At 28.7% G+C, this 26335-nt stretch overlaps 1 protein-coding gene across 1 annotated transcript in view; it reads left to right on the top strand.

Annotated features, from left to right (window-relative positions):
- The window catches only part of LOC129962067 (uncharacterized), a 367795-nt gene that overhangs the window by 314090 nt on the left and 27370 nt on the right, over positions 1–26335 (top strand). The window contains exons 8-10 of the mRNA XM_056075776.1: positions 4471–4626; positions 17680–17808; positions 25049–25336. Of these exons, the coding sequence (XP_055931751.1) occupies positions 4471–4626; positions 17680–17808; positions 25049–25336 (573 nt within the window). The remainder of the gene's footprint in view (positions 1–4470; positions 4627–17679; positions 17809–25048; positions 25337–26335) is intronic.

Raw genomic sequence — 26335 nt, 5'->3', positions numbered from 1 at the left:
TGAACTTCTCCATCCTGCTGAAAGATTTCCTCTTAATGTAATTAGTTATCATAATAATATTGAAGACAACTTTCCCGTTGTCTGTTTTACAGATGGTAGTAAAATTAACAATAAGGTTGGGCTTGCATTTGTTGTTTTCCAAGATTACATAGAAATTGAAACTCATCAATTCAGAATAAGAGATGAATGCAGTGTTTTTCAGGCTGAATTGCTTTGCATAGCCCAAGCAGTTTCTTGGATTTGTGACAATGAAAACCTTTCATCAAAGTTCTTAATTTGCAGCGACTCCCTTTCATCTTTACATGCCTTAAATAACATCGATTCCCTAAACCAAATAATTGTTAAAACACAATCTAACCTGAGTTTTCTTCAAGGCAGAGGTGTGCAAGTTTCCTTTTCTTTTGTTAGAGGTCATACTGGAATCTATGGCAATGAACGCGCCGACTGGCTTGCCAAAGAAGCGACAAAACTTGTTCATTCCATTCCTATGAGCATTCCGAAATCTTATTTAAAGAATGTCTTTAAAGATAAAGTTATATCTGAATGGAATACTTTATATCAAGCATCGACTAATGCACAGCTCACTAAGGAATTTATTCCATCCATACAGAGACGCCTAAAAGCTCACTACTTTGAGTCAAATTTTAAGCTTATCCAGTTTCTGACTGGGCATGGAAACTTTAAAGCATATTTAAAACGATCCAATTTGTCGCCGACTGATAGGTGTTCGTGCTACAGTGGTGCAGTCCAGGATGTCAAGCATTTGATATTTGAATGCACCAAGTTTATTCCGGAAAGACGTAAACTGAGAAACTGCCTTCGAAAGAACAATATAGCTTGGCCTCCTCATTTATCTGCCTTTGTACAGTGTAAAGCATCTTTCATTTCCTTTTGTACATATATTAATAGTATTTTTCCCCGTGTGATTTAAACTTTACTTCAGTGTGTTTGCCTACTTATATTTGCATATATACTTTTGTATTTGTATTTTGAATATTTTAATTGATCATGCTTCTTCAATTGTTTTATAGCATTTACTGTATGTTTCTGTTACTATGTGAGCAATTTTGTTTCATTTTTGTTTTTGTTTGTGTATCTACTTGTTTTCCCCTATTTTTCTTTCTTCTTTTTTTGCATTTGTGCCTGCGACCTTATATTTGAAATTTATTTTACTCTCAATTGCGTACTGACTTACATCTGTAAGCCTTGTGGTATACTTGTTGGCACACAAGGAGTTTATACATAGAGAACAAAAAAAAACAAAAAAAAAAAAAAAAAAAAAAAGGTCATATATTTTAATAAATCCAATGAACAATTTAACGAGAAAGTCATATTTCATTTATGGCATGTTATTGAACTGTCTTTTAGAATAAAAACTTCAATTTATCATTTTTAATACCTCTACTAATCAAAAGAGGTAATATATGTGGAGAACCGCTAGAAAGTATAAAAATGGGGAAAGAATGTAAATTATAAGAAAATATCGTTTTCTATCAGAAGCGGTATAAGAGATTTGTGTCAAATAAATATGAATGGAAGAGAAGAAATTACGAGCTAGTAAAATAAAATCCCATGCTGACATATCTTTGAATATTTCACAGTAAAATAGTTTCTTCATTCTTTTAAAAATCACATAAAAATATTATGGTCATTTAAAGAATTAAAAAGTAAATTTTGAATTATTGTGTTCATAATCTACATAGAAAATGAATAGATAGACTGTTTAACTTTAACTGGCATTATGAGATTTCTGTGCTTAATGTATCCGAACAAGTTGAAAAGGTCGATTTTCGCTAAAAATTACATTTTTTAATAATTATTTTACTGGATAGACCAGTCTTTCGGCTATCCATCCAAAACAGGTTTGCTTTTATTTCTACGCTAATTAGAAGTCAAGATATTAATATTTTCGTAATGATCGGTAACCGGAAGTGGACATTTAAATAACCGGAAGTACCGATTTAAAGGGCCAAAAAAATGTTAAAAATTTGTATAAACACAAATTTAGTTTTAAATACGGAACATTTTTTGCACTGCAAAATGAAGAAGGCCAAAGAGAGTTTTAACGGTTTTTGTGGAAATTTGTACCTAAAGATGTCTGTTAAGCTCCAAACCCTCAGAATAGGGGCATTTATGTCTGTAATACATTTTAACGAAGGTGTTACAGGATAACTGAATGTTCTTAAGGTTATTGGAGTGTATAATAGTGCAAATGCAGTTAGAGTTTTTGCTGAGCTCGACAAAAACAGAATATACGAATCTAGGCTGCATTCACTGCCAAACACAAAAATTGCCAGAAAAAAATAAAATGATTAAAAAAGGGAAATTATTTAATACTGAGGAGGAAGAAGGCATATCTTATAAATGTGGTGAATTTTAAGTACGTACACGCATAATTTATTATTAAAACATGTTAGTGCAGACTTTAAAAGCATTTTTCTCAAAATTGATTTTTTCTTATTTTTTGCCCACTTCAAATCAAATAACTGAAAATATAATTATTATATTATTATGAAATTTGGTGGACTTTGCCTTTATACTATTTTATAGGAAATGAACTAAAATAATTTAGATGGCGAGAATATCTTTTAATTTACAGCCTATTGTTTGAACAATAACGCCATAAATTTACTAAAAATTTCATGATAAATTCTTCGACTGTTTTTAAAATTTTTTATTATAAGCATATGATTGTAGTTCATTCCCTAGAGAAGACTATGTAGTTTATTTTGGTATACGTTTTGTTAGGATGAGAGTAATAGTTTTTGGCGTAGCCAATTTGATGTTTTTAAAGAATTTGCTTAAATTTATGCTATTAAATGCCAATTTCTAAAATATTTTAATGTTTATTTCAAATATTGATATCCTATTACTAATTTTGAATAGTCTTAAACCCAGAAACCTGGTTAAAGTTTAAAGTTCCATGTCTTTCTTAAAAAAATGTTCTGAACGTGTTCTGATACTTTAAATAGCAATTCGGTGTCAGTTTGTCCGAAGTATCATTATATATACGCAAAAATAAATGAATTAGTTTTAAAAACAGCATGCTTTATCAATGCTGCATTTATGAGTTGAATAAATTAATAAATGTGTCTTTTATATGAATTATTATTATTTTTAATTATCATTAATAAAAACTCATTTATAAAAGCAAACAAAAAAATCCATTTTATATAATAATAAAATTTTTTGACTTAAGAATTCAATTAGATTTAATTAAAATCCGTAGTCAAAGCATAACAACTGCCTAAATTAAAAAATAATTTCTGTAGGTCAATTAAATTTTGTATATGTTTTAAGAAATCCCCCCCCCCAAAAAAAGAAAGTGGTGGTGGTGGCGAAAATAACTGAAATGGAATACTACAATAAAGTTAAAAATATTTATTTCTATTTATCCCAATATTTATTTATATTTTTTTGCTATATATATCTAATAATTAAAGTACCATTTTTGTTAAATACTCTGCAATAAACTTTGACAATAAAAATCCGTAAAATTAATCAAAAATGGTTATTGCATCGAAAGTGCTGCAATTTAGAAGAAATAATAGTGGTTATCAGAATTTTGGTACATTATTAGTCGGATAAATTCGCAATATTCATCTTCACATTTGAAAGTAAAAGGAATCATCCATAGTATAACGAATAAATTAATAAGCGGCTCTCATTTTCTCAGCTAAATAGCACCGGCATAAAAATGGAATTGTTTATTTTCTTCTCTCATCTCGCTGGCACATGTTTAAAACTAAGCATATGCGTGTAGCGATCGGCTTTGCTATACAATTATCGATAACTGCTGTTTAATTATTTGAAAAAAAAAATATTAGGTTTTAAGATATACTAATTTTTTTCAACCTTGACAGAAGCTATATACTCAATAATACAATAAATTAATTATGTGATTTATCATTAAAAACTTAATCTATGTCACTTCAAAAGTAAGAGGTTTCTTGCATTTTCAAACATGTTTCAATTTTATATCGTTTTCATTATTGGACAAATTTTGAGCATTGATTTGAATCATTTACTGAAGAAATTGTTTTTTCATAACGATTATAGGATAACATGCAAACTGTCACCTTGCATTTTTATATACATTTTCTTTCTTATGTACATAATGAGAATAATGCTAATGAGAATATATAATGTTGTTAATAAAAAGCAACATAATCTAATAAAATAAAATTTATTAAATTAGCTAGCTTGTTAATAGATAAATAAAATCATTTTTACCTAAACATACATCATTGAAAGAATTTCCAATTTAGTATATTATTTTAAAATAGTAATAGCTGAATAATTTTAGAACAATATTTGATATCACTTCATAACATATGTTTACATAGTTACAAAGTGATAAATTTACCCTCTTATTTTTTATTTCACGCACACTGTTTTCCCTATGTTAAGTCTTTTTTAGTAGCAACCATAACTAATCAAAATTGGATTAATTATTTCTTATCGTTTCAGTTCCTCCTTCAATTGTGGACATAGAACCTGTGACAACTTTAATCGTGGATGAAGGGCACAGAGTGCGATTGGAATGCCATGCAACGGGAAAGCCACAACCAGTGTATACCTGGAGAAGTGATGAAAATAAATCCATTCGACTCAAAAAATGGCTGCGTAAGATTTATCAATGACTATTCTTTCATTACTTTTCATGCAAGATCATTTTATAGGGCTTTAAATTATCAAAATGGAATTCAGTACTAAATCTAAAGCAATATTATGATATTTTTTCGATTTTTTAGCTGTGATTTCTGCATTTCATTGTAGTTATTGTATTCAAAGTTTTTTTTATTTGTATGCAGTTTGTGAATTCGTTTTTTTCTAAATCTCTGTTGTATACTTTATCTTAAGTACTGTTATTTTTTTTATTTAATTCACTCCACTCTCACCTTGGAGACGTTAAATATGGGGATGAGAAACTTCCAGCATGGTGGTTGGTTCTCGCCAAAAGGGGAGGTAAAGAAATAGTGGTGGTTAGCTACCTTCTACCGATGATGGGTCGTGCTTCCCACAGGAAGAGTTGTGCCGTGGCCGGTGAGGGCCTTTAGGACTAAACCTTAGTTTTCGCTAGTGATGCTGTCAGGACGATCCGATCGGTTAGATTAATCTATCTGCCTTAATGGCAGGTCGGCGTAACCAATTGTGGTTATTCTATTCACTCTTATGTGTAGTAGCACCTTAACCTTTCACTACATCTTGTATTCAAATCTTATTTTTTCTTATATGCCTGACTTTTAAGTTTTTCTAAGACATTTTGATTCATCTTGTATATACATATTTAAAAAGGGTTAAAAAAAGGAAAGAGATGATTTTAGGAGTTAAGTGAAAGAAAAATTATCTGAAAACATGACATCTAAAACCATGTTCCATTGCTTATGAAATGTTTGAAGAACAATAAAAGTGGCAATAAGTGCAAGAAAATATTTTTTGTACTGCCAGATTACAAGGGTACTCAAATTTACAAAAATAATCAAAAAAAATTAAATGAATTAGAATCAAAAAAACTTTTATTACATTGCACGATTACGAGAGAGCCTGAAATTCAAAATTCAGTGCCAAAAGAATGTGAGAGAAAAAGTTATAGAAATTTCTCGATGTTGTGTCTGTTATCATTGCACCATCAACAATGGAATACTAATGCCTCTCCGAGGCACGGAGAGATGTATTGATGATAGACTTTGCCAAGACGATATTTGTTTTAAATATCTTCTCGTGTCCAATTTTATTTTGCTGCCGATCATCATATATAAAAACTAAAATCACCATTTTAATGATAATAGCTTATACTAACCATCGGGAGTGGCCTTCGCGAAACTTTCTCGCATACTCTCAAATAAACGTGTCATGTCAGAGAACAACTTGTATGACAATGGCGTACAATAATCAGGAAATATTTACTTTTGACGTGTATTTCGCATTTTTACTCAACCTATCGTGTCATCTCTGGCAAGTTGTTGGGAATTAATTCCTGACATGCATTAATAATACCCAACCAATTGAAACAAAGATTTGACAGAGGACTACACATGCTATTACAAAATCCCTCGCCAAATTTGATATATATTTAAGTCATTGCGTTTTTGAATAATAGCTTTTACATGTTCCTGAAAGTACAGACTGACAGACAACCAAACCTTTGTTGGATTTGGTTCAAAACTTGACAGATGTCTGCAATATAGATATTTTGTCTGTATACTGAATATTATATTTCTTTCTTTGCTTTGTAATATTCGTTTTAACTTAAATTCTAACAACATGACTTATTCTAAATTTGATAGATGGATATACCAAATTTCAACTGTCGAAGCGTTTTTCAGATACCTTTGCCACAGACAGACAAATGTGTAAAACGTAAAGATCTGTCAAAATATCGAGTTTGAATTGTTTGACTATTATTATACTTCCTCTATACTACGTATACAAGAAAGTAAAGAATTGATGTGCCTAAATTGTTTTTATGGGATTGTCTAATGTCATTAACTAATCACTTTAATTACAATCAGAAATAATTTTTATCATTAAATGAAGGAGATCAGTGGAAACGCTGAATAACATTTTACAAGGCAGCAAATATTACTTTTATTCGATCTATAACATCACATCAATTCTAGTGAATATACTTGTGAAAAAATAAAAGTAATCCAAATATATTTCGTATCAGCTGAAAGTAAAATCAAATTCTTGCTTTATCGAAGTTTCCTAACACAAAAATATTCCTGACGAGTTTTTTGTCCATGGACTAGCTACAAATAAGATACTTAAAAGTTTCGGAAAAATAGAATATATCTTTATCAAAATACCAGGGAAACTTATTTTCGAACACTTGATATCAACATATTTTGCATGTGAAACCATAAATAATACAGGCATAAAAGCCAGATATTTTTGAAAGAATAATTTTTTTTAATATATGGAAAATTTAAAAAAAAAAATGTATGATTTTTTTTTTTTTTTTTTTTTTGTGAATTCCACGTATAAATTCTTTTTCCAAAAGTCTTTATCAGGGTTACCAACATTCATAAATACCAAAGAATTTTAGATGTGAAGCGAAGCAAAAATCCATTATAGGTTTATAAAAGAAGCATTATAGAATCTTATGTTGCTCTCAAAGTATCAAATATGTGAAAGCTTCTAAAATTCACTGAAAGAATATATTTTTCTGAAACTGAGAAATGTGAAAAAATAAATGTGGTGATTTTTTTCAAGCATGCCTTTTAGGAACATATATATTTTATTCTTTTCTTACTATATGATAGTATTGTAAAGCGAAGAAAGTACTGTATTTATTTAACCTAATTAATATTATATTGAATATAAAATTCCCTTGGATATTACTTTATTGTCACCCGACTTTCAACAATCGTTTCTTATTTCAGTGCATTACGGGCAAAGCTTAAATTTCGTGTCATTATTAGGAGAATTTTGACAAGTCGAATAGATAGATAAATTTGTAATTATTGTTAACATTTAAGGGAATAAAGTCTTTAACAAGAATATTGTAGAGCATTTTAATTAAAACTTAATAAAGTATTGAAAAACATTTTAAGCTTAGTTATGTTTACTTTTAGAAGGAATGCAATCAAATAGTAGAAATTAGAACTTAGCTTACCCATGGACGAACATTTTTAAGTGAAAAGTAAAGGGAAGTGAGGGGGTATTTAATTTAATTAACTGAATGCGTCTTTTTTTTTACTGCCGATAACTATTCAATGAAATAGAAGAAATTCAGTTACTTCATGTAAATTGTTCTTCGCCAGGTTTTAAATATTTTCAATGGAAAAAGTTGCATTTCTTAAAATTAAAATTGAATTCACAAAATTTCCCTGAACATAATTTTATAACTATTGCCTATAATATTTAAATTTCGAATTAAAATGAATATTTTATTAAAAAAAAGAAGAAAAATAATGCTGGAAAAGAGATTATATCAATATTCAGTCATACATTTTGAATTATCCTTCATACCGGTAATCGTAAACCTGTTACTCTGACCAGCCTTAAAAATTAGAACACGGAAAAAAACGAATGACCGGACCGCCACTACAGCATTAATCACTACGGCTGAGTCCCAAAGGCGGTACAACCTCTCCCATAGGAAGCATGTCTCGTCAACGGTAGGAGGTAGTTCTACGTTCGGTAATAAAATGAAATGATTTAGTTTTCAATGAATTTAAAATAACCAAACTGTCATTTGTGTTATAACTAATAACGGATGACATTTTCTTACTCGCATGTTTTTCTTATTATATTGGGGAATTCATAATTAGATTTTCCAATTTTCCAGGGATATTTTAAGAAACCAAACCAAGTACACACTTATTGTTCATTGGAAATCAAAAATTAAAATTTACATTTAGAAAGTTTTAATTCAGAACATTTAAAAGTGTTCAATATCCATCACTGTCTGGTGGGAGCAAAACTGCCGATATGCATGCGTGACAATAATCTTTTTTTCCGATGTCTACATCAAACAGAAAGTATGTGTATGTCCACTAACAGCTGATGTTGACGAATATAAGCCTCGCGTATCTGCATCCATTTAAATCATCGCACTAAAATGGGGGATGAATTATCGTGCCTCTTATATCCTTCGTGATTTGGAAGAGAACTCCCATTAAACCTTATAACGTTGAATTTAAACTTCCAAACTATCATTTTTTAACCGGTGATAACAAGGTTACACTTTGTTTTGTTTATTTTAGAGAGCCCTTCAAAGTTGAGATATTCATTTATGGATATCATGTCTATCTATATATGCATGCTGAAATAAATGCGCATGAAAACGTGTCCTATTTCCTGCCAAATAAATATTATTTTTTTTATTCAGTGTGAAAGGAAAATTCTCTAAAATAGCATTTATCTTTGGTTCAAAACTTGCCAATTGTGAGAATCATTCATATACTGTATAGGATTATAGAAATAAACCTCTCCAATTCAGAGATATATGAAAAGCGAAATACAGAAAATGACTCTTTGACGCTTGAGATTTATTAAATAAATTTGCAATAAAATAAATTGCCAAAAGATTATACAGCTAAACCAATAAGATATGATTTTCGAAATAGAAATTTTGCCTCTACGCAATGTGTGAAATAACAGGTTTAAGAAAAAAAAGGAGAATTTTATTAATATATTTAATTATATTATTGGATATTCGGAAAGCAGTATATCATGGATATATGGTTAGAATATTGATGGACATTTAGAACTCCTTGTGTAAATCCAAAAATCCAATTCTTGAATATTCCATAAAAATGTCGAAAGACAAATCTGTCATTTAAATTTTTTCTCTCAGAATGGTAAAAATACCACTGCACCAATTAAAGAACTACAAAAGAACGCAAACGCACACCAATATTTCTCGCATCCAATGTGTTAAACATAAATTTCATCCAACATAAATTTTAAAAAATGGCCAATTTTAAATTTCTGTTAAATGGAATCAGAACGCATGATTTTCAGATTGGAAAATCATTGTGGGTATATAGAAATCACAGTTGTTGATAATTTTAAGCGTTTGAAACTAAAAATTATCCCCAAATTACTTTGTATAAATTTAAGTTAATTTTGATAGAATGATCTTAGTTATCTTTTACTCAAACAACATGTTATTATAACATATATTAATATTATTATAACATATATTAATTCCCTCAAAGAAATTTGATTTCAACTCTGCTGAACATGCTATTTTCATTTCTTATACATATTTTTATATTTGTTAATTGTAAAAGCTTTTGAGAGTTCAGAAAAAAATATCAACATTCTATAAAATCACTGTAATAATATCTGTTGAAGGAATATAATATGGTCTAATACACTAAACAGTTTCTTCAATTGTGATATAGAAGCTAAAACATTTAAATTTTCTGTTAAAAATTTAAGCAATCTTGTATGACAATTGCCTTTTATTTTTGCTATAAGAATTTGAAAGAATTTTGGATCATTTTATTTTATTAATTAAATCGAGCCTAGCTCCTCAAAATTATTCCATTTTTTTTAGATCATAACTACATATAAGAAGAAGGAAAAGAAAAGAAGGGAAAAAAAATGATAGAAAAATTAATTAAATTCTCTTAAGTGCGTCGAATTCTTTTGAAGGTATAGTCTATTATATAGGTAACTGTAGTCTACTAAGTCAATGTAGCACTAAGCTCATTCATAAAATATTTGTAAGAAAAAAAAGCAAATTTTTAATGACTCAGTCAGATAGCACATTTTAAAGGAAGTTTTTCACTGAAAGAATTGCAAATGTTTTTCGCTTTATTATTAATCAATTATCACTACAGCCTTTTCTTATGAACATTTTTCTCCCCTATTTTCTATTATGAATAAATTAAAAAAATCCCTGCAATAAAATAAATAAAAATGGTGCTTAGAAATTCTGCTTTTAACGGTTAGAATAAAAATTACTTTCAACTATTTTTTTATCCTACACCACATAGAAATTAAGCTACAAGCGGATGATGATTAAAAAAGTTATTGAAAAGAAAATGTATTGAACGGCACATAAAAAATTAAAATACCTTTTAAGTTGCTTTTTTTATAAATTCTAGCAAAACCGTGAAATTATATGCATAATTAAAACAGTCGTATGTATAAAAGTTACAACTGAACCAGAACACTATTGTATTTTTAATTCGAATTTATACATATGATATTGATTTAAGGTGCTTTTTTTTTGAAAATGGAATACAAATTTGTATGAAGAAAATTAAGCAAAATCAATTATAATTTCCATAAAAAGTTAATTTGAAAAAAATGAATACTGAAATCTCTAAACACATGTGAATGATTTTTTTTACATATTCAATTCCACTGAGATCCTAATTTTTCTACTTCATTTCATTAGATAAAATTCTACAGTTTGTAATTCATTGTATATATGAAATTCTTATGGAAAATCTATTGAAATATGATTATGTTACCTTACGTTTGTTGGAAAAAGTAAGAAATTGTTCACTGAAGAATCTGAATATCATAATTGAAATAAATCACAAACTTTGAATCAATGTTAGTTATATAATTTGTTTCATTTCTTATTTTTTTGGCATTATAAACCAATTATTATTTTACAAAATGCTGAGTTACTTTGAAATATGAACAAAGTTATATAATTTGAAAATATAAAAAATGGTATTTTATTTGTATTATAAGAAACAAAATGAATTCTTTTTTTTTAAATAATGGAATCTTTTTTATTTTTTTTTATTGTCACATTAAATAGACAAGAAAAAAAAATTGTCATGAATTGCAAAATTCTAGTTGAACGAGTAAAGAAATGAAAATATTTTCTGTTCCGACATCATATATTGCGGTATATGTCTTATAGAGACAGAATGAGCTGATAAATTTCTAAAAAAAACATTGATTTATAATACTAAATCTATTATAGAATTTTTTAAAATATAAATACAACGGTTATCTCTTCAACTACACGGTGCTGTACTCTTTTTTTCATGATGAATATTTTCCCAATATTCTAAAATCAAGTGATTTTTGAAAAGAGGTTTTAGTATTATTGACAACAGAATAGAATTGAGAGATTCTGTACTGACATCAACAGTTTCTCTGAGATGACTAATAACATTAATTTCCATTCAGAAGTCTTATTCGGTCTGTTTGAAATTAATCTTACGCACTGCTAATTAATTATTACTGCCACATACCCTGTGAGAAGGAGTTTATCTCAATATTATGAAACAACAAGATGAAAATAAAAATGTACCAAATAAAAATGTACCCTAAATCCAAGTCCATATTGACTTGCTTTTAATTTAGAAATCTGCTTGAAAGAAAGCGCCTCCTTCATGCGCTCTATTGCTTATAAAACCTCCCGTTTGATTTCACTTATTACCAATGTTATTAAATAGTCCAAGCTTAGAATGGTTTAAAGACTCAAACTAAAAGGAAATGTTCTAATACAGCTTCCTCCGTTAAAATCCATTTTAAAAATAAAGGAAATGAGTTCATACTTTTGAAGAATGTATTTTAACAGTACTTTTCAGTTAATTTACAAAAAATAACAAAATAAAATTGCTTACCAATTTTTTTAGATCCGACATGAGGGTCACTGCTAACGAAACCTCCCGTATTTAATATTTTTGCAAACATTTTCAATTTGGCAATGCATATTAGGATTCGCCACCGTTCTTTGTCCTTGCCTAGTCACTTTATCTATTAAATTGAATGAATCAAGATTATTACAATTATAATAGATAAAATCATAAAATAAGTGAAGATGATTTCCTTTAAAAATATTTTGCAACTTTAAGACAAATCAAATTACGATTTTTGCAATTTAATTTGAATTGTTATTCGTTTTTATTTCCCGTTTATATCCTTATAATGTTTGATTCAAAGAAATTGGCAAGCAATTTTATCTTGTTATCTTTCTGTAAATTAACTGAAAATGTGCCATTAAAATGCATTCTACAAAACTATAAACTCTTTTATTTTTAAAATGCCTTTTAGCAGATGAAGCCATTTTAAAATGTTTCCTTTTATTTTGAGGTTTTAAATAATTCTAAACATGAACTATTTAGTAGCATTCTTAGTAATATAAGTAAAATTTGCATATTTGTAGTTATTAGTTTTAACACAATGGGTATTAATTATAACTGAATGAAATGGAGAAAGGTTATTCAAATATTTTTATTGGATAAACGAATGAGAAAGATTGAATTTTTTGGTATATACTCATGTTATTAATTATTATTCCTATGCAGAAGCCATTAGCTAATCATAAAGAATATGATTAATTTTATTCACTTTTTCCTTCTGACATTAGAGATAACTCTTTAGAGATAGAGACATTGGCCATATAATCATGTGATTGCCTTTTTTTTCTTTTTTTCGTATGCAGAATCGGTATGAAAGAATATGATTAGCTTTATTCATTGTATACCTCTGACGTTAGAACTAACTATTCAGAAAGATTCTTCACTTGAGACTAAATAAAAAGGCGGTCTATTCGGGACATTTACAGCAATCAATTAAATAAAATTATCTTTGCTTTTGAAATCTTTTAAATAATTTTTTTACTGATCATGAGTTTTTTAATTTATTTTTAAAGCTGATATGCAATGATTAAGATTCAATGCGAACATTTGCGTCGTCCTCGATATGTCTAATTTTGCAAAATATGTATTTTAGCTCGTGTGGTGCATTCGTTTGTGTTAAGTGATTCACAATAAACTTACCAGATTGAAATGTCATTCCAGCAAAAAATCTTTATATTATATTCTGTAATTACGCACGCCTATTCGTATTATTCTAAATAAAAAGAAGATAAATGCAATAAGGATAGTAAAAATTAATATTCTGAAGTTTCTAAACCACTTCCGTATTGCGAGATTCTCAATATTTTAAAATTTTTAATCGAAAATTGTTACGTCCATAATAAATCGGAGATAAAAAAATAAGCACTTTTTTCGAAATTTCATACGGTTGAAAAAGCAAAAGAGGCCATTGGGTACCAGTTATTCATCGAGATTGTCAAGATTTTTCAATCTTTACTTTATGGCAACGCAAGCGGATCAAGGTTTTCACTTTGAGAAGATATCGCGAAAAAAATCTTGAGAAGTGCATGGAATCAAAAAACCTCTAATAAATGAGTTTAATAAACAAAAACACTTTAAATAGTCAACAATTCACTTTCTATTGAATGTTGATGATTAATTAATCACGATTAACTATAATAATAAATAATAAATTACATGGAAATCAGGAAAATAAGTTGCATTAAATAAATATATCAGCAAGCCAGTAATCAGATCTATTCAAAATCAACAAGACAATGCTCATAATCAACTGTAGAACATTATTAAATTCGCAAGAAATGTATTTCTTTACTGAATAAAAATGTTAACCACAATCTGACTACTTCGACCAGCCGGAAGAAACACGGGAAAACTTGAATGACCGGACACCAGCAACAGCAACACTGACGGGAACTGTGGTTGAGTCCTAAGGGTCATCATCGGCAACGGCACAACCCTTCCCTAAAGACAAATCTCGTGTCATCGATGGAAGGAACCACATACCTACCTTTTCGTGTATCCACAAACGTGGCGTGAACCAACCACCATGCCGGAAGCTTCTGATCCTCATTTCGAGATGCACCCGGGAGATATAAATAAAAATGTTAAAGAAGTCATAATTTTCTTGAAATCTAAAAATTATTATCATATTTTACTGTAATAGAAAAAAAAAATAACGTGTTAATTGCCGCAATGAGTTTCTTACAATGTAATTTATATAGGTCCACAGTTCATCGCTGAGCTCCAAGGCAGCCAAAGTGTTAAATTACTGCATTATTTTTATGATTTCTTGCGCTTTATTCTTAAATATATAAATTCATGTTTCATTGTTATAACCATTATGGGGTTTTTAATTCCTTTTCATTTCTACAAATTCTCCACCAGATGGTGTCTTTGATATGAGCTCAAAATTGAGTAGACATTAACCGATTGATTCAAATTAAAGGTAATAAATTATTGAAATAGAATATTTCCATTAAGAATAAAACTGCGTAGTGGGTTCTATCAAACGAAGAAGAGAGTGAAGCATTAATTCTAAAATTTCATTTTTCGAAATATGTAACAAGTCAAGTTAAATAAATGAGAAACGTAAAAAGGAATAGAAATAAGGCTAAATGTCATATGTGATGTGTTTGCAAATTAGAATTATTTCCTTGAGAATCCATAAGTTAATTAATTTAATTTGTTGCTCTTAGATATGAATTCTTTGCTTTCAGATGTAATGTTGATGGTGAAGATCATTTGCGTCTTTGTCGATCTTGTCTTTACTATTCTGAACAAGAGATTCGCAAAATACGAATTGCGAAGTTCTTGAAGGTTCTCATACTGTTGCGTGTTTCTTAAGTTAAAGAAAGCCTTTGCATTCAGGTCCACTAAGAATCGAGTTTAAATTGTACTACAATGCCCAATCAATACTATCCTGTTTTCTAGTTTAGTTCACTTTCTACGTGATTACATCGGTTAGCACGATACGCTTTCAATCTAATAAATCACAGAGGCTTTTATTTCATCTGAATTTGAAGCTGCTCGATGTTAAATAATTTCTCTTTGAATCACGTTCGTATTTTATTTCTACAATGCATCGGAAGAGCTTTCATTTTCGTTTATGAAACTGGTTTCAGAAACTGATTTTTAATGACCTTATGCACATCATTATTTATTATATATAATTATACTTCATATTATTTCGAATTTATTCATGTTTCTGCATTTTCAAACATGCTACTTAATCCTTATTCTTCGAAGAGAATTTCATTTTGCATAGTTTGTTTCATGGAAGTGTAGATTAGTTCTTGTTTCATTTATTTAAAATTCTAATAAATAATAGCCTATATTACAAGAAAAGATAGACATTATTATGTTTATATAAATCATAATTTAGTGTTAATATTTTTTACAATATTTGTTTAATATTCAGCATAAGATAATAGAAATTTTAAAAGTTAAAATATGTTGTATTAATCTTTTGGATGTACGTGGAATAGTCATTAAAGAAACGAGCTGATTAATTATTTGATATCCTTTTCTTAATAAAACTTTAAAATTGAATATATATTGTATATGAATTATTGTTAATTTATTTCCATAGATTTTAAAACATAAGAAATTTCTGAAAGTTACGTATAGGGCTATATTTTGTAATAGAATTGGTTTAAAATCCAAAAGTTTAATGCATAAATAATGCATAAGTAAGACACTGAGCTCTACTATTCGATGGTGTTTTTTCTACTTAGTAGAATCGTTTTGTGGGCTCTCTTCTTTATTTTAACGTTCTATAGTTTGAAGTAAGCATATATGAAGAATATTTTAAAATTTTGAACTTCTTGCTACTAACAAAGCTTTGGGCCTCGCCTTGGAGACTGAGCATTCCCACATTTAGATTTTCACAGACAGCAAGAGCTCTATACAATATTTAAAGGACTGGCCACACATTCATGACAAGTTGAGCCAAGACATTATCTCCAAATTAACTACACTTGCAAGGACCGGTTCAGCGAGCATACAGTGGATCCCTTCTCATGTGAGCATCCACAGTAATGAAATTTCAGAACGCTTTGGTCAAGGAAGGAACCCTAAGTCCCAATATCCCCCTCCTCCAGATTGTAGGCCACAGAGATCCACGCCTTGTTTAACCCTTAAATGGGGACGTGCGGTCTGGGAGACCGCTAGCGATGGATTTTCTATCACCCCTATTCTATTTTTAACTCAATTGAATGGATTGACCCTGTAGACCCTGTAGATTCACCTTCAATACACGTGCACTTTTTCAACCGATTTCAACAGAGGCTTTTAAAAATAATTCAGTTATTTCTCCGAGCGCGGTCTCTAAGACCGCATCTCCCCGTTAGTGTCCCAATGATAAACAAGGCTTAGCGGATGGCGCTAAAACTTGGGGCCCGAAATATCATCCAGTTTACTAATCCTATTATGAAGAAGTGCTCCAGACACTTTTAAATGAAGCAGAAAGTGATTTTAGTGATAAGGATAATTGTACAGAAGAGTTTTTCGATGAAAGTTTGCATTGAACTGGTTTTTGACATGTATGCTCAAACATAATCAATTTTTCTAGTGACAATGTATTTTCAAAAATGTATAATATATATTAATATACCAAGAGATATATATGCAAAATTTATAGGTTGATTTTTATACTAGTTCTTAACCTGTATGTTTAAAATGCCCTAGAAAACCGTGCTATGAAAGTCACACAAGCCGATAAAAAAAAGGGCCAATTTTACCCATTGCCATTTTTTTTTCATATAATTGTTGAATTTTACATTATATCATCTTCTATATACTTCATATACAGTAAAAATAAATATGTTTTAAAAAGTAAAAAGTAATATGCTTTTTAAAGAATATTATTTATTGTAACATGTAATTTAAGAAGAAAATGTATGTTCCAACCATTTAATTTTTTCAATGACAATATATTTTGAAAAATTTCTAAAACTTATCTATATATCAAGAAAAATATCTGCAAAATATACTGGCAATTTTTCATACTTATACATTCATTAGAAAATTTAATTTGAATCTAAATGAAATGCGGTCTCGTAGACCGCACCTCCCCAATTAAGTCCTAAAATTTCACCTCCCTAGTTAAGGGTTAAACTAAGAATTAAAACAAAATGGAAGATTCCTCCTGAGCATTGCTGGCATGCCGGTAGGTGTCCAGGCTTGTCTCTGGCGTGCTCCAGTCCAAAGAGTGTTCAAACACTCTTATCTAGGCTAAGGTCTGGCCATATAAAAAGTATTTTCTTCATCAGAGACCAAAAGATGCATACCCTTTGCCACTGCTGGGCTGACGCTTCTCCTCCTCATATCATTGAATGTATTAACACCTCTGTGAGGCAGTTTATGAATGAGGGGGGAGTCTGTTTGCTATCTTATCATGCGATTTGATCTCTTGGATTTGGTTTGAATTGGAGTTCAATCCAAGAGGGATAAGAAACAACAACAACATATTTTAAAATTATGATAACTAGGGATAATTTCTCAGTTTACCCACAAATACGCAAATATAAAGATATGTTTATCTACTATTTAAATATCGTCACTTTTGTTAATGAAATTAATTCACTTAAAATTCTATAAATATATGAATGGTATAATTTCCTTTTAGAATCTGCTGTTAATTCAAGCCATTTGGAGATTCAACAAGTTAGTAGAGATCAGATGGGCGTCTACATATGTGTAGCTTCGAATGGAGTTCCGCCGCCTGCTTTTAAGAAAATTAAACTTGAAGTTACTTGTGAGTATGTTGATGTTTAAATGTAACTTATCAATAAATGACATACTTTTATTTTGGAAACTCAAAATAAAATTAGAAAATGTCAAAAACAATAGAAAAGTAATAGAATATTAAAGAAAATTAATGGAGAACGATATTTTTGAAGAACATCATCAATTTGTTTGCATATTAATAGTATGATCTAGTTTATTATAATTTATGAAATATTTCAAATTTTAAATAAATAATAATTTATTTATAATATTTAGTGAATTGAGTGTTCAACGATTCCTTAATTTCCTTCTTGATAATCAACAAATTTACACCGTCCTTTTTTATTGACCCTCAATTAAAATGCGTTGGCAGTAATTACATTAACAAACGAGCCTTAAACTATTTCTGTTTTAAACATTCCTGCACATATCGTATTTATTCATATTTAGAAAAAAGATACTACTTTACTAATTTGTAATCGCCAGTGTTGCTACATTTTTTATGGTTTTTGAAATAAACAAGATGGTGACTTAATGACAACAGAACATGAAAAAACTTGTTACCGTGAAGTGTAGTCTAGCCACATCTAGCCAGAAATCCTTTGTACTTTACATAATCATAATGAAATTACAATTGTTTCGAAGTTGTTATACTTGGACTTCCAGCGAAATGTCGGTAAAAGATCGGACATCATGAGCTAGTAAGCAACGGGTTATAGTATAAGGGCCAAAGTATATACGCTGGGCGCCAAGAGTTAGATACTCAAGACCATGGGTACCCATGAAAACCTCAGGAAACGACTGTAGGCACAGCACTTTATTGTAGGTACGACCTCAGAAAAAAAACTGTAATCACAGCACTTTAAGCCTTGATAACTAATATTGTCATACAATGCATCATCATTTTATAACACCTATACGCATCTTTTATTAATGTGCATACTTATAATTGCATTCAAAAATTAAAAAGGGCAGAAATATTATTTTGTCTTCTCTCTTAATTATTGTAGAAAAAGTAATTGTTGCTATTATTCTGATATTATTTTTTGAGGAATTTGTTTTAATTAAGGGATTTATTTCGTGAAATTAAAATTCAAAATAAAGTTGTTTTCATAGTTATAATGCAATGAAATATGAAGTTAGAGTGTTATTTATCGTTATAGAAATTTGCATATAGTTAAACAAAATTAAGCAAAAACTTATTATTCTCTGATTTTAAAAGTTACAAGAATTTCTGTTTTAGTTTATATATGTTATTTTAAAATAAAGGATAGTTAAAATAAAATTAATATTATTAGATATATTGTCGTTGTTGTTTCTTATGGCGCTTGCCACGGACAAGCAAGCTTTTATGGAGACACCGATTAAATATATTCATTGTAATTAGTTCATACTTGCTTTTAAAAGTTTAGTATATTATGTAAAACTTTAAATGTATTTTCCTCTGTCTGCCATAAGTTTATTACAATTTTTAATCCCAAATCCTCGAGAAAAAAATAATTGAATAAAAAAAAGTCAAATTATTAAAAGAAAATATTCTTGTACCATTGTGATTTAAAATAGAACACAAAATTCTCATCTTCTCTGGATATATTTAAAGAAAAGCTGTTAAACAAATATCAAATATTCTATATTTTTAATTTGTTAAAACTAATCGAAATAAAATTTACTTTTCAATACATTTTGTATTTTATGTATTGTGGCTGTATTTTAAGAATTGAATTCAGATCTTTATTGGGACATTGCAAATAGAATAATATATATTGCCGCATTGAAAAGAAACAGTCGACTCTCCATGGCCGAAGGGTCATAGAACTGTTCTCATAATCAAGAGATCGTAAGTTCGAATCCCGCTGGAGACAATGCGATTCCCTGTTTGTGTAAATACTTCATTCCTTGCTTTTATGTTTACCTTTATTTCATGTTCCAGCAGATTCTTGTACTTTCTTTAGTTTGCCAGATAAGTGTTCTGGACTTTTTTTACTGTTTCCAGAAAAGTATTCTGGAACTTTCCCTGGTAGTATAAAAGCAGAAGATCTGTCAGTCACTGTGTTCAGAGTTGAGTTAATAAATTAGATCGTAAGTTCGAATTCCGCTAGAGACAATACGATTCCCTGTTTGTGTAAATATTTCATTCCTTGCTTTTATGTTTTCCTTTATTTCATGTTCCAGCAGATTCTTGTACTTTCTTTAGTTTACCAGATAAGTGTTCTGGACTTTTTTTACTGTTTCCAGAAAAGTATTCTGGAACTTTCCCCGGTAGTATAAAAGCAGAAGATCTGTCAGTCACTGTGTTCAGAGTTGAGTTAATAAATTAGTTTAGCTCTACTTCTTGTGTGTATCATTGAGTTCCACATTAAAGAACCTACGTGACAATATATATATATATAAGAAACTGTTATTTTTTATTCAAAATACGATCAAAGCATTGTAAATTTTCGTTTTTAAATGTAAAAAAGCAATTCCAGCATTATAATTCTATTAAAATCTTTGAAGATCTCTCTAAAATTCCTGAAGGGTTTTTAATAATTTCAGTGGTCATTCATACTGTAGTGATAAAAGCCGTGAAATAATCCAGACATGTCTGGTTTTCTTAAGTGGGATTGCACATTTGAAGAAATATTTTAATAAGTTTTCTTGAATGATTTCAGGATGCCTTCCAACTAATTTAAATAAAAATCTTTATTCTTTGGTTTTTAAAATATTAAAAAAAAGCAATGCACTCTTCGGATGAGGAATATATTATAATAATATTTTTCGTCTTTATTTATTTCTGTCCTTACATCATGACTGCACGCTATGTACTTAAAATTCCTATGTACTTAAAATTCAGTTAAAATATTCTATTCTATTTTCAATCAATCGCCTGCACCATATCAAAAATCACTTAACACACTTTACGTTTGAGGAAATATACAGAAGAGTCAGTTTTATTGAGGAACGAGCTCTCACATTAATTAATAACATACGACCGCTAGACATGTCGCTATAGTAATGCGTTAACGAAAACAAAGGAAGATTAAATCTTTAAGGATACTTAGGTATGGCTGACACCTGCTGGATATACTTTTACAATACCTCCAATATTATCTGATACACTCTCTTATTCAAGAGAGTATATCAGATATATAGATACTACAGTACAGTTACAGTATATATAGATACTACCCAAGTACAAATACTGATGCTGGAGTATGGTTATGCAATACTTTATCATTTTGTCTCTAGGGATTTTACTCCCACAGTGTCTAGCTATGTTAATTTACTTCAATGTAGTTTGAAAAATATAATATCCTTCGTGGAAACAAGCGAAAATTGTTTCCCCAAAATTTTCTCGCATACTCTGTAATAAAGGTGTTATTCCAGAGTACGCCTTACATGGCACTTGTGCACAATATGTGAGAAATATTAACATTTCGCTTGAATATAGCATTTTCACTGAATCCATTATTGCATTTTTAGCAAGTTAGTTGGGAATTAATTCATGGCATGCCATTACTTGTATCCGAAATAAAGTATGGGTTTTAGACATGTTTTTTTTCAGCAGATTGAAATAAAAAATTAACAGAAAACTGCATTTGTTACAAAATTGTCTACCAAATTTGACATATTCATGTCATTGCGTTTTGGAATAATCACGTTTATATGTTTCTGAAAGTACAGATTGACGGACGGACAAATTTTGTTGGATTTAGCTCAAATTTCATATTTGTCTACACTATGGATGTTAAATCTTATATTGGAACAGTTAGACAGACTTCCTTTGAGTAGGTTTGACTAGAAATTGCCAGAAATCTACAAATTCGGTTTTAAGACCGTGTACGAAATGTTATTCATCTAGCTCAAAGTGTTTTTGAGTTATCTTTTACACATACAGACAGACATTTTCCAAGAATGTGTTTTTCGAACTCATGGAAATCTAAAACTTGCAGATTCGTCAAAATCTCGAATTGAAATTTTTCGACGATTGCAATAATTTATACTTCCTATACGACAAAGTAAAAAACGAATAATCTAGAAAATCAACTTGTATCTCAACCTGCTGCTTTGCTCTCACAGTGACAGCTGAAGCAGTCTACATTGCATTTATGACCACATGTGTTTGTATACAAGTGACTCTCATATAAGTCTATTTATAATTAAAATTTTTACAAAGATATTATAAAGTTTTAAGAATTACGGAGTCGTGCGATTTCATACGATTCTTCCCCATTGTTTTGAAGTTTTCAAAAGATATATTTGAAAGTGTTCAAAATAATGACTTCTAATGGTCTGAGTGCGCACAGAGACGATATACTTAATTGAAATGCATAAGAATGAGAAGAATATATTTAAGATTATCTTTTGCATAAAAAGATACGTGATATAGTATAATAGAGTATAACATGATAAAGTTAAATATATGATAATAACTATTTTTTTCAAAACCCAATTAATTTAAATTGTGGAATATTATTTGGAATACGCAGAATAAATAAGATACACATCTGGTTTAGTAGATTTAAAACTATTTATAAAATTATTCAATTCAAAACTTCTTTTTCAAATATTTTATAATCAATTAAATATCTGCTATTTATTTTTAGAATGTTGCGATTCGTTTTATAATGCTTGTAAAATCAAAATGATTTCCATTTAAAAATATATACACTTTAAAAGAATATATTTTGCATGCAAATATATTTTATATTATATGCAGATATATTTTGTATGTACTTCAAAACTACAAATATTTCATTGCATACGTTCATAGCAAATCATTTTCATTAAAAATATGTCCTTCATATTTTATATCAAATGCAATAGAATTCGAAATTGAAAAATTTTACGTTTTAAAAATAGATAAATCTAGAGAAATTTCTCTCTAGATTTATCTATATCTAAAACATATTTACTATTTGATGGATTTTCAAACAACGTGAGAAATATTGCTGAAAATTAATTATTTCTCAGTTCTAGCGTTTAATTCAGTGTAAAAACAACAAGTTATATTTGCCTTGTTATTAATTTTAAATTAAAAGTATTCGCCTTAAAGAAGAAGCAATTCATTGGCACAAGAAGTTATAATTATCTTTTCTTCGTAAACTATTCAAACATATGAACGAAATATTATAAATAGGAACCATCTTTTGTTTAAAGTAATCTTTATATACATACGAAAAGAGTTCGGTTTTGTATACATATTTTTATCAAGTTAAAATGGATAGATCGGGGATTTGATATTTATCTACGCATTCATGTATTCACATTTACATGTTATATCAAAACTAATACACGCATTTCATTCACGTGTGATAAAGAAAAAGAAATTTTTAGTTATTTAGAATGAAATACTTGCATTGAATTTTTACTTCTTTAAATATATCGTAATTTATGATAATAACGTCTTTAAAATAAAATATGTTTGTATGCATAGTATAACTGCATAGTATGTATGCATAGTATATAGTATGCATAGTTTGTATGCATAATGCATATATAACGGCAAATATAGTTAGCCGTTTCTATTGTTTCTGATGCATTTTTTTTTTTTTTTTTTTTTTTTTTTTTTGTGTGTGTGCTTACTAGTCTGATTAGAGACTAAAAGAAACTTAATTTTCTTTGTTGTAATATCTACTAATTTTATTCACTCTTTTGCTGACATGTGGGATTTTTTAAGTTTTTTTTTACTTACTTTTTTTACTCCCGAATGTAAGCATTCGTTTTGTGTTATTTTACCGTAAATTTTAAAGCAAAATTTTGACATAAAAATTCAATTTTTAAAGGCATTACATGCAGTTTAAATGCCAAAAATAAGGGGAAATGATCCTTGTTGAATCTCGGGTTTCTAATCCATATAAAAACTTCATTAATTGAAAAATTAATTTGATATAAATAATTCTGATACAATTTAGTAAGCAACAAGTTTTGTGATTTTTAAGTTCTTTTAAAATAAAAGGATAACATGTAAATTAAATTTTTTAAAAATAGTAATAGTTTCTTTGATGGAAAATGAAGCATTATTAAAGTTTTATTCATAATTTAGTTTGCAAAGAATTGTTGTCAGATGAGAGGTAACTTACGACCGTTGAGGGTAAATTGAAATTTGTATTGACATTACAATCCAAACTGAACAGCCTACGCAATTTTCACTATTTTTTCACTTTAAAAACAAATATTTTATTTGATATTTATTATACTAAAATGAAACGTTACAGTAATTATAAAGTTTATTTATTTGATACTATTTTATTGAGTCATAATTTCACGTTGTTTGAGTAATTATAAATTGTAATTATTTCGATTGTAGCAATGTTGTGTTAAATAAATGATAGAAAACGCGTTTGCTGATTTGAAAATAGCATTTCATTTTTCTTTTGTGTTTAACTATATAACATGAATGTTGATAAATAGGATGTTTTCTTAGTAATCAATACTATGCAATTTGAAGAAGCATTAAAATATTTTTAAGATTCAAAACTCAGTGCAATAATATAAAAACAGAAAACTCTGAAAAAAATATCAGATTGGCAAATTCTTCTTGAAATGTAATAATAATTAGAATTTATTTCCCATTATTATCCCAATTTATTGGTACAATTAAGCTTTAAATTTTTAATTATTTTAAATCAGAATAAATAAAATATGCATTTCATAAAAATTGAGCTCGTTTTTATTCGTCGCAGTTGTGTTATGTAATGTTAACTGAGTAGTACATGTCTAATTTTACAGTCTTTATTTCAATTTATTATAATTTTTTTTTATAATTAGTGTTTTATTAGCTTTTATTTTATCAAAGTTTTCTCATTTTTATTAATTATTATGATATTATTTTTTTTAATACATCAAATAGGAAATTTTGTAAAAATGAGAAATGCATGCAAGCCATTTTTAAACCAAATTTTCTTCAAGTCTTTAGAATAATAATGGTCTCTTGGGAAATTTTATAAGACTTTGTTGTTTGATTTTTCATAATATCTTTAAAGAATGTAAAAAATACAAAGAAAATAAAACTGAGACAAAACATTTTACTGCTTAAAATTTGCTAATTAAAAATAATCACAACAGAAAGGGATTTTAGAATCACTGGCCTACATAACAGTGAGAGGATTTATTTAGGATTATTTCTAATTTGCGATTGGATTTCATTATAAAAATTCTTAAAGTCAATAATTTTTTTATTTTATCTATGCCTTTTTATTAAATTACTAATATTTTCTTCTTTTATTATTTAAGTCTTATATTTCTTTTACTTATATTTTAATATTCTTGAAAATATCTTTTGTTAGTTCCTCCTCTAATCAAGATTCGTAATCAGATGGTTGGCACAGTCAATGGTAGCTATGCTTTACTTGAATGTTTTGTAGAAGCACACCCACCAGCTGTGAATTTTTGGATACACGGAGAGAGTCGTCATTTAGAGAACAATTGGAAATATAAGATCGACCAAATTGATGATGGGTATAGAACGCACATGGTTCTCAATATTACACGTGTCGAGCCTTTGGACTACGGCCTTTATAGATGTGTTTCCAAGAATGATAAAGGAAAAACTCAAGGCGTTTTCACTGTATTCGGTAAGTAGGTTTCGCATAGCTTTTTGATTACGTAATAAGTTTTTTTTTTTTTTTTAACAAAACATTGGATCATTTATCTATTTGATATTTAAAAAATATATTTTCTTAAAATATCTCATACAAGTTTGAATAATGAATTCATAAGAATTTGATTAAATTAAAGCAATCTTCTTTATTAACCTTAGTTGAAACACCACGCATATATTTGTATCATTTAAAAAAAATCATCTCGTTATAAACTGCCTTGTCCTATACAGGTGAATGCAATTATAGAATACCGTCATATCTTTTTATGAAAGCTATATTTTTTATAACATTTTATTTATATTAGTAAATATATATTACTTTATTTATATCAGTAAATATTATTACTCATATAAGTAAACCTGATATAAGTAATATGTACTGAAGTTAATTACTTGATGATATAAGTAGGGCAATAAATATTTCTTAATACTTTACTCATATCAGTATCATCCCTCTGGGAGCATCTGAGATATGGGGGTCAAAAGCTTCCGGTATGATGATTGGCTCTTGCCGTTCTGGTAAGTTGAGAAATGATGTAGGTTCAACTACTCCGTTTTGAAAGCAGGCTTAGGAAGACTTCTACTCATAGGAGGGGTTGTACCGTGGCCAGTGATAGGATTCAATCATGGATCCCACTTATGCTGTAACGGCATTCCGCTCATTCAAAATGTCCGTGTATAATTATTTATGATTATAACAATATCACTTAATGGTTACTTATATAACGTTCTATGTTTCTAATTTGGGTGCTAAGCTATATAAATAAACGTTCTCAGTTAAATTTTATCACATTTAATGAAACTAAAGTCATTTCTGATATAAAATTATATCCCGTTAGTTTTAGGAACATAAATGGCTCCATTCTTTTTAACGCATTTTATTTAAATGCCATTATTTTTTTTTAAAGTAAATGTACATAAGGTGAATACCAGATGTAGTTTTCAAAGTATGTTAGATAAGAAACATTTGGCT

Source organism: Argiope bruennichi, chromosome 2, assembly GCF_947563725.1.
Source record: "Argiope bruennichi chromosome 2, qqArgBrue1.1, whole genome shotgun sequence".
NCBI classification, from domain to species: domain Eukaryota; kingdom Metazoa; phylum Arthropoda; class Arachnida; order Araneae; family Araneidae; genus Argiope; species Argiope bruennichi.
This window is presented reverse-complemented; position numbering and strand designations above follow the sequence as displayed.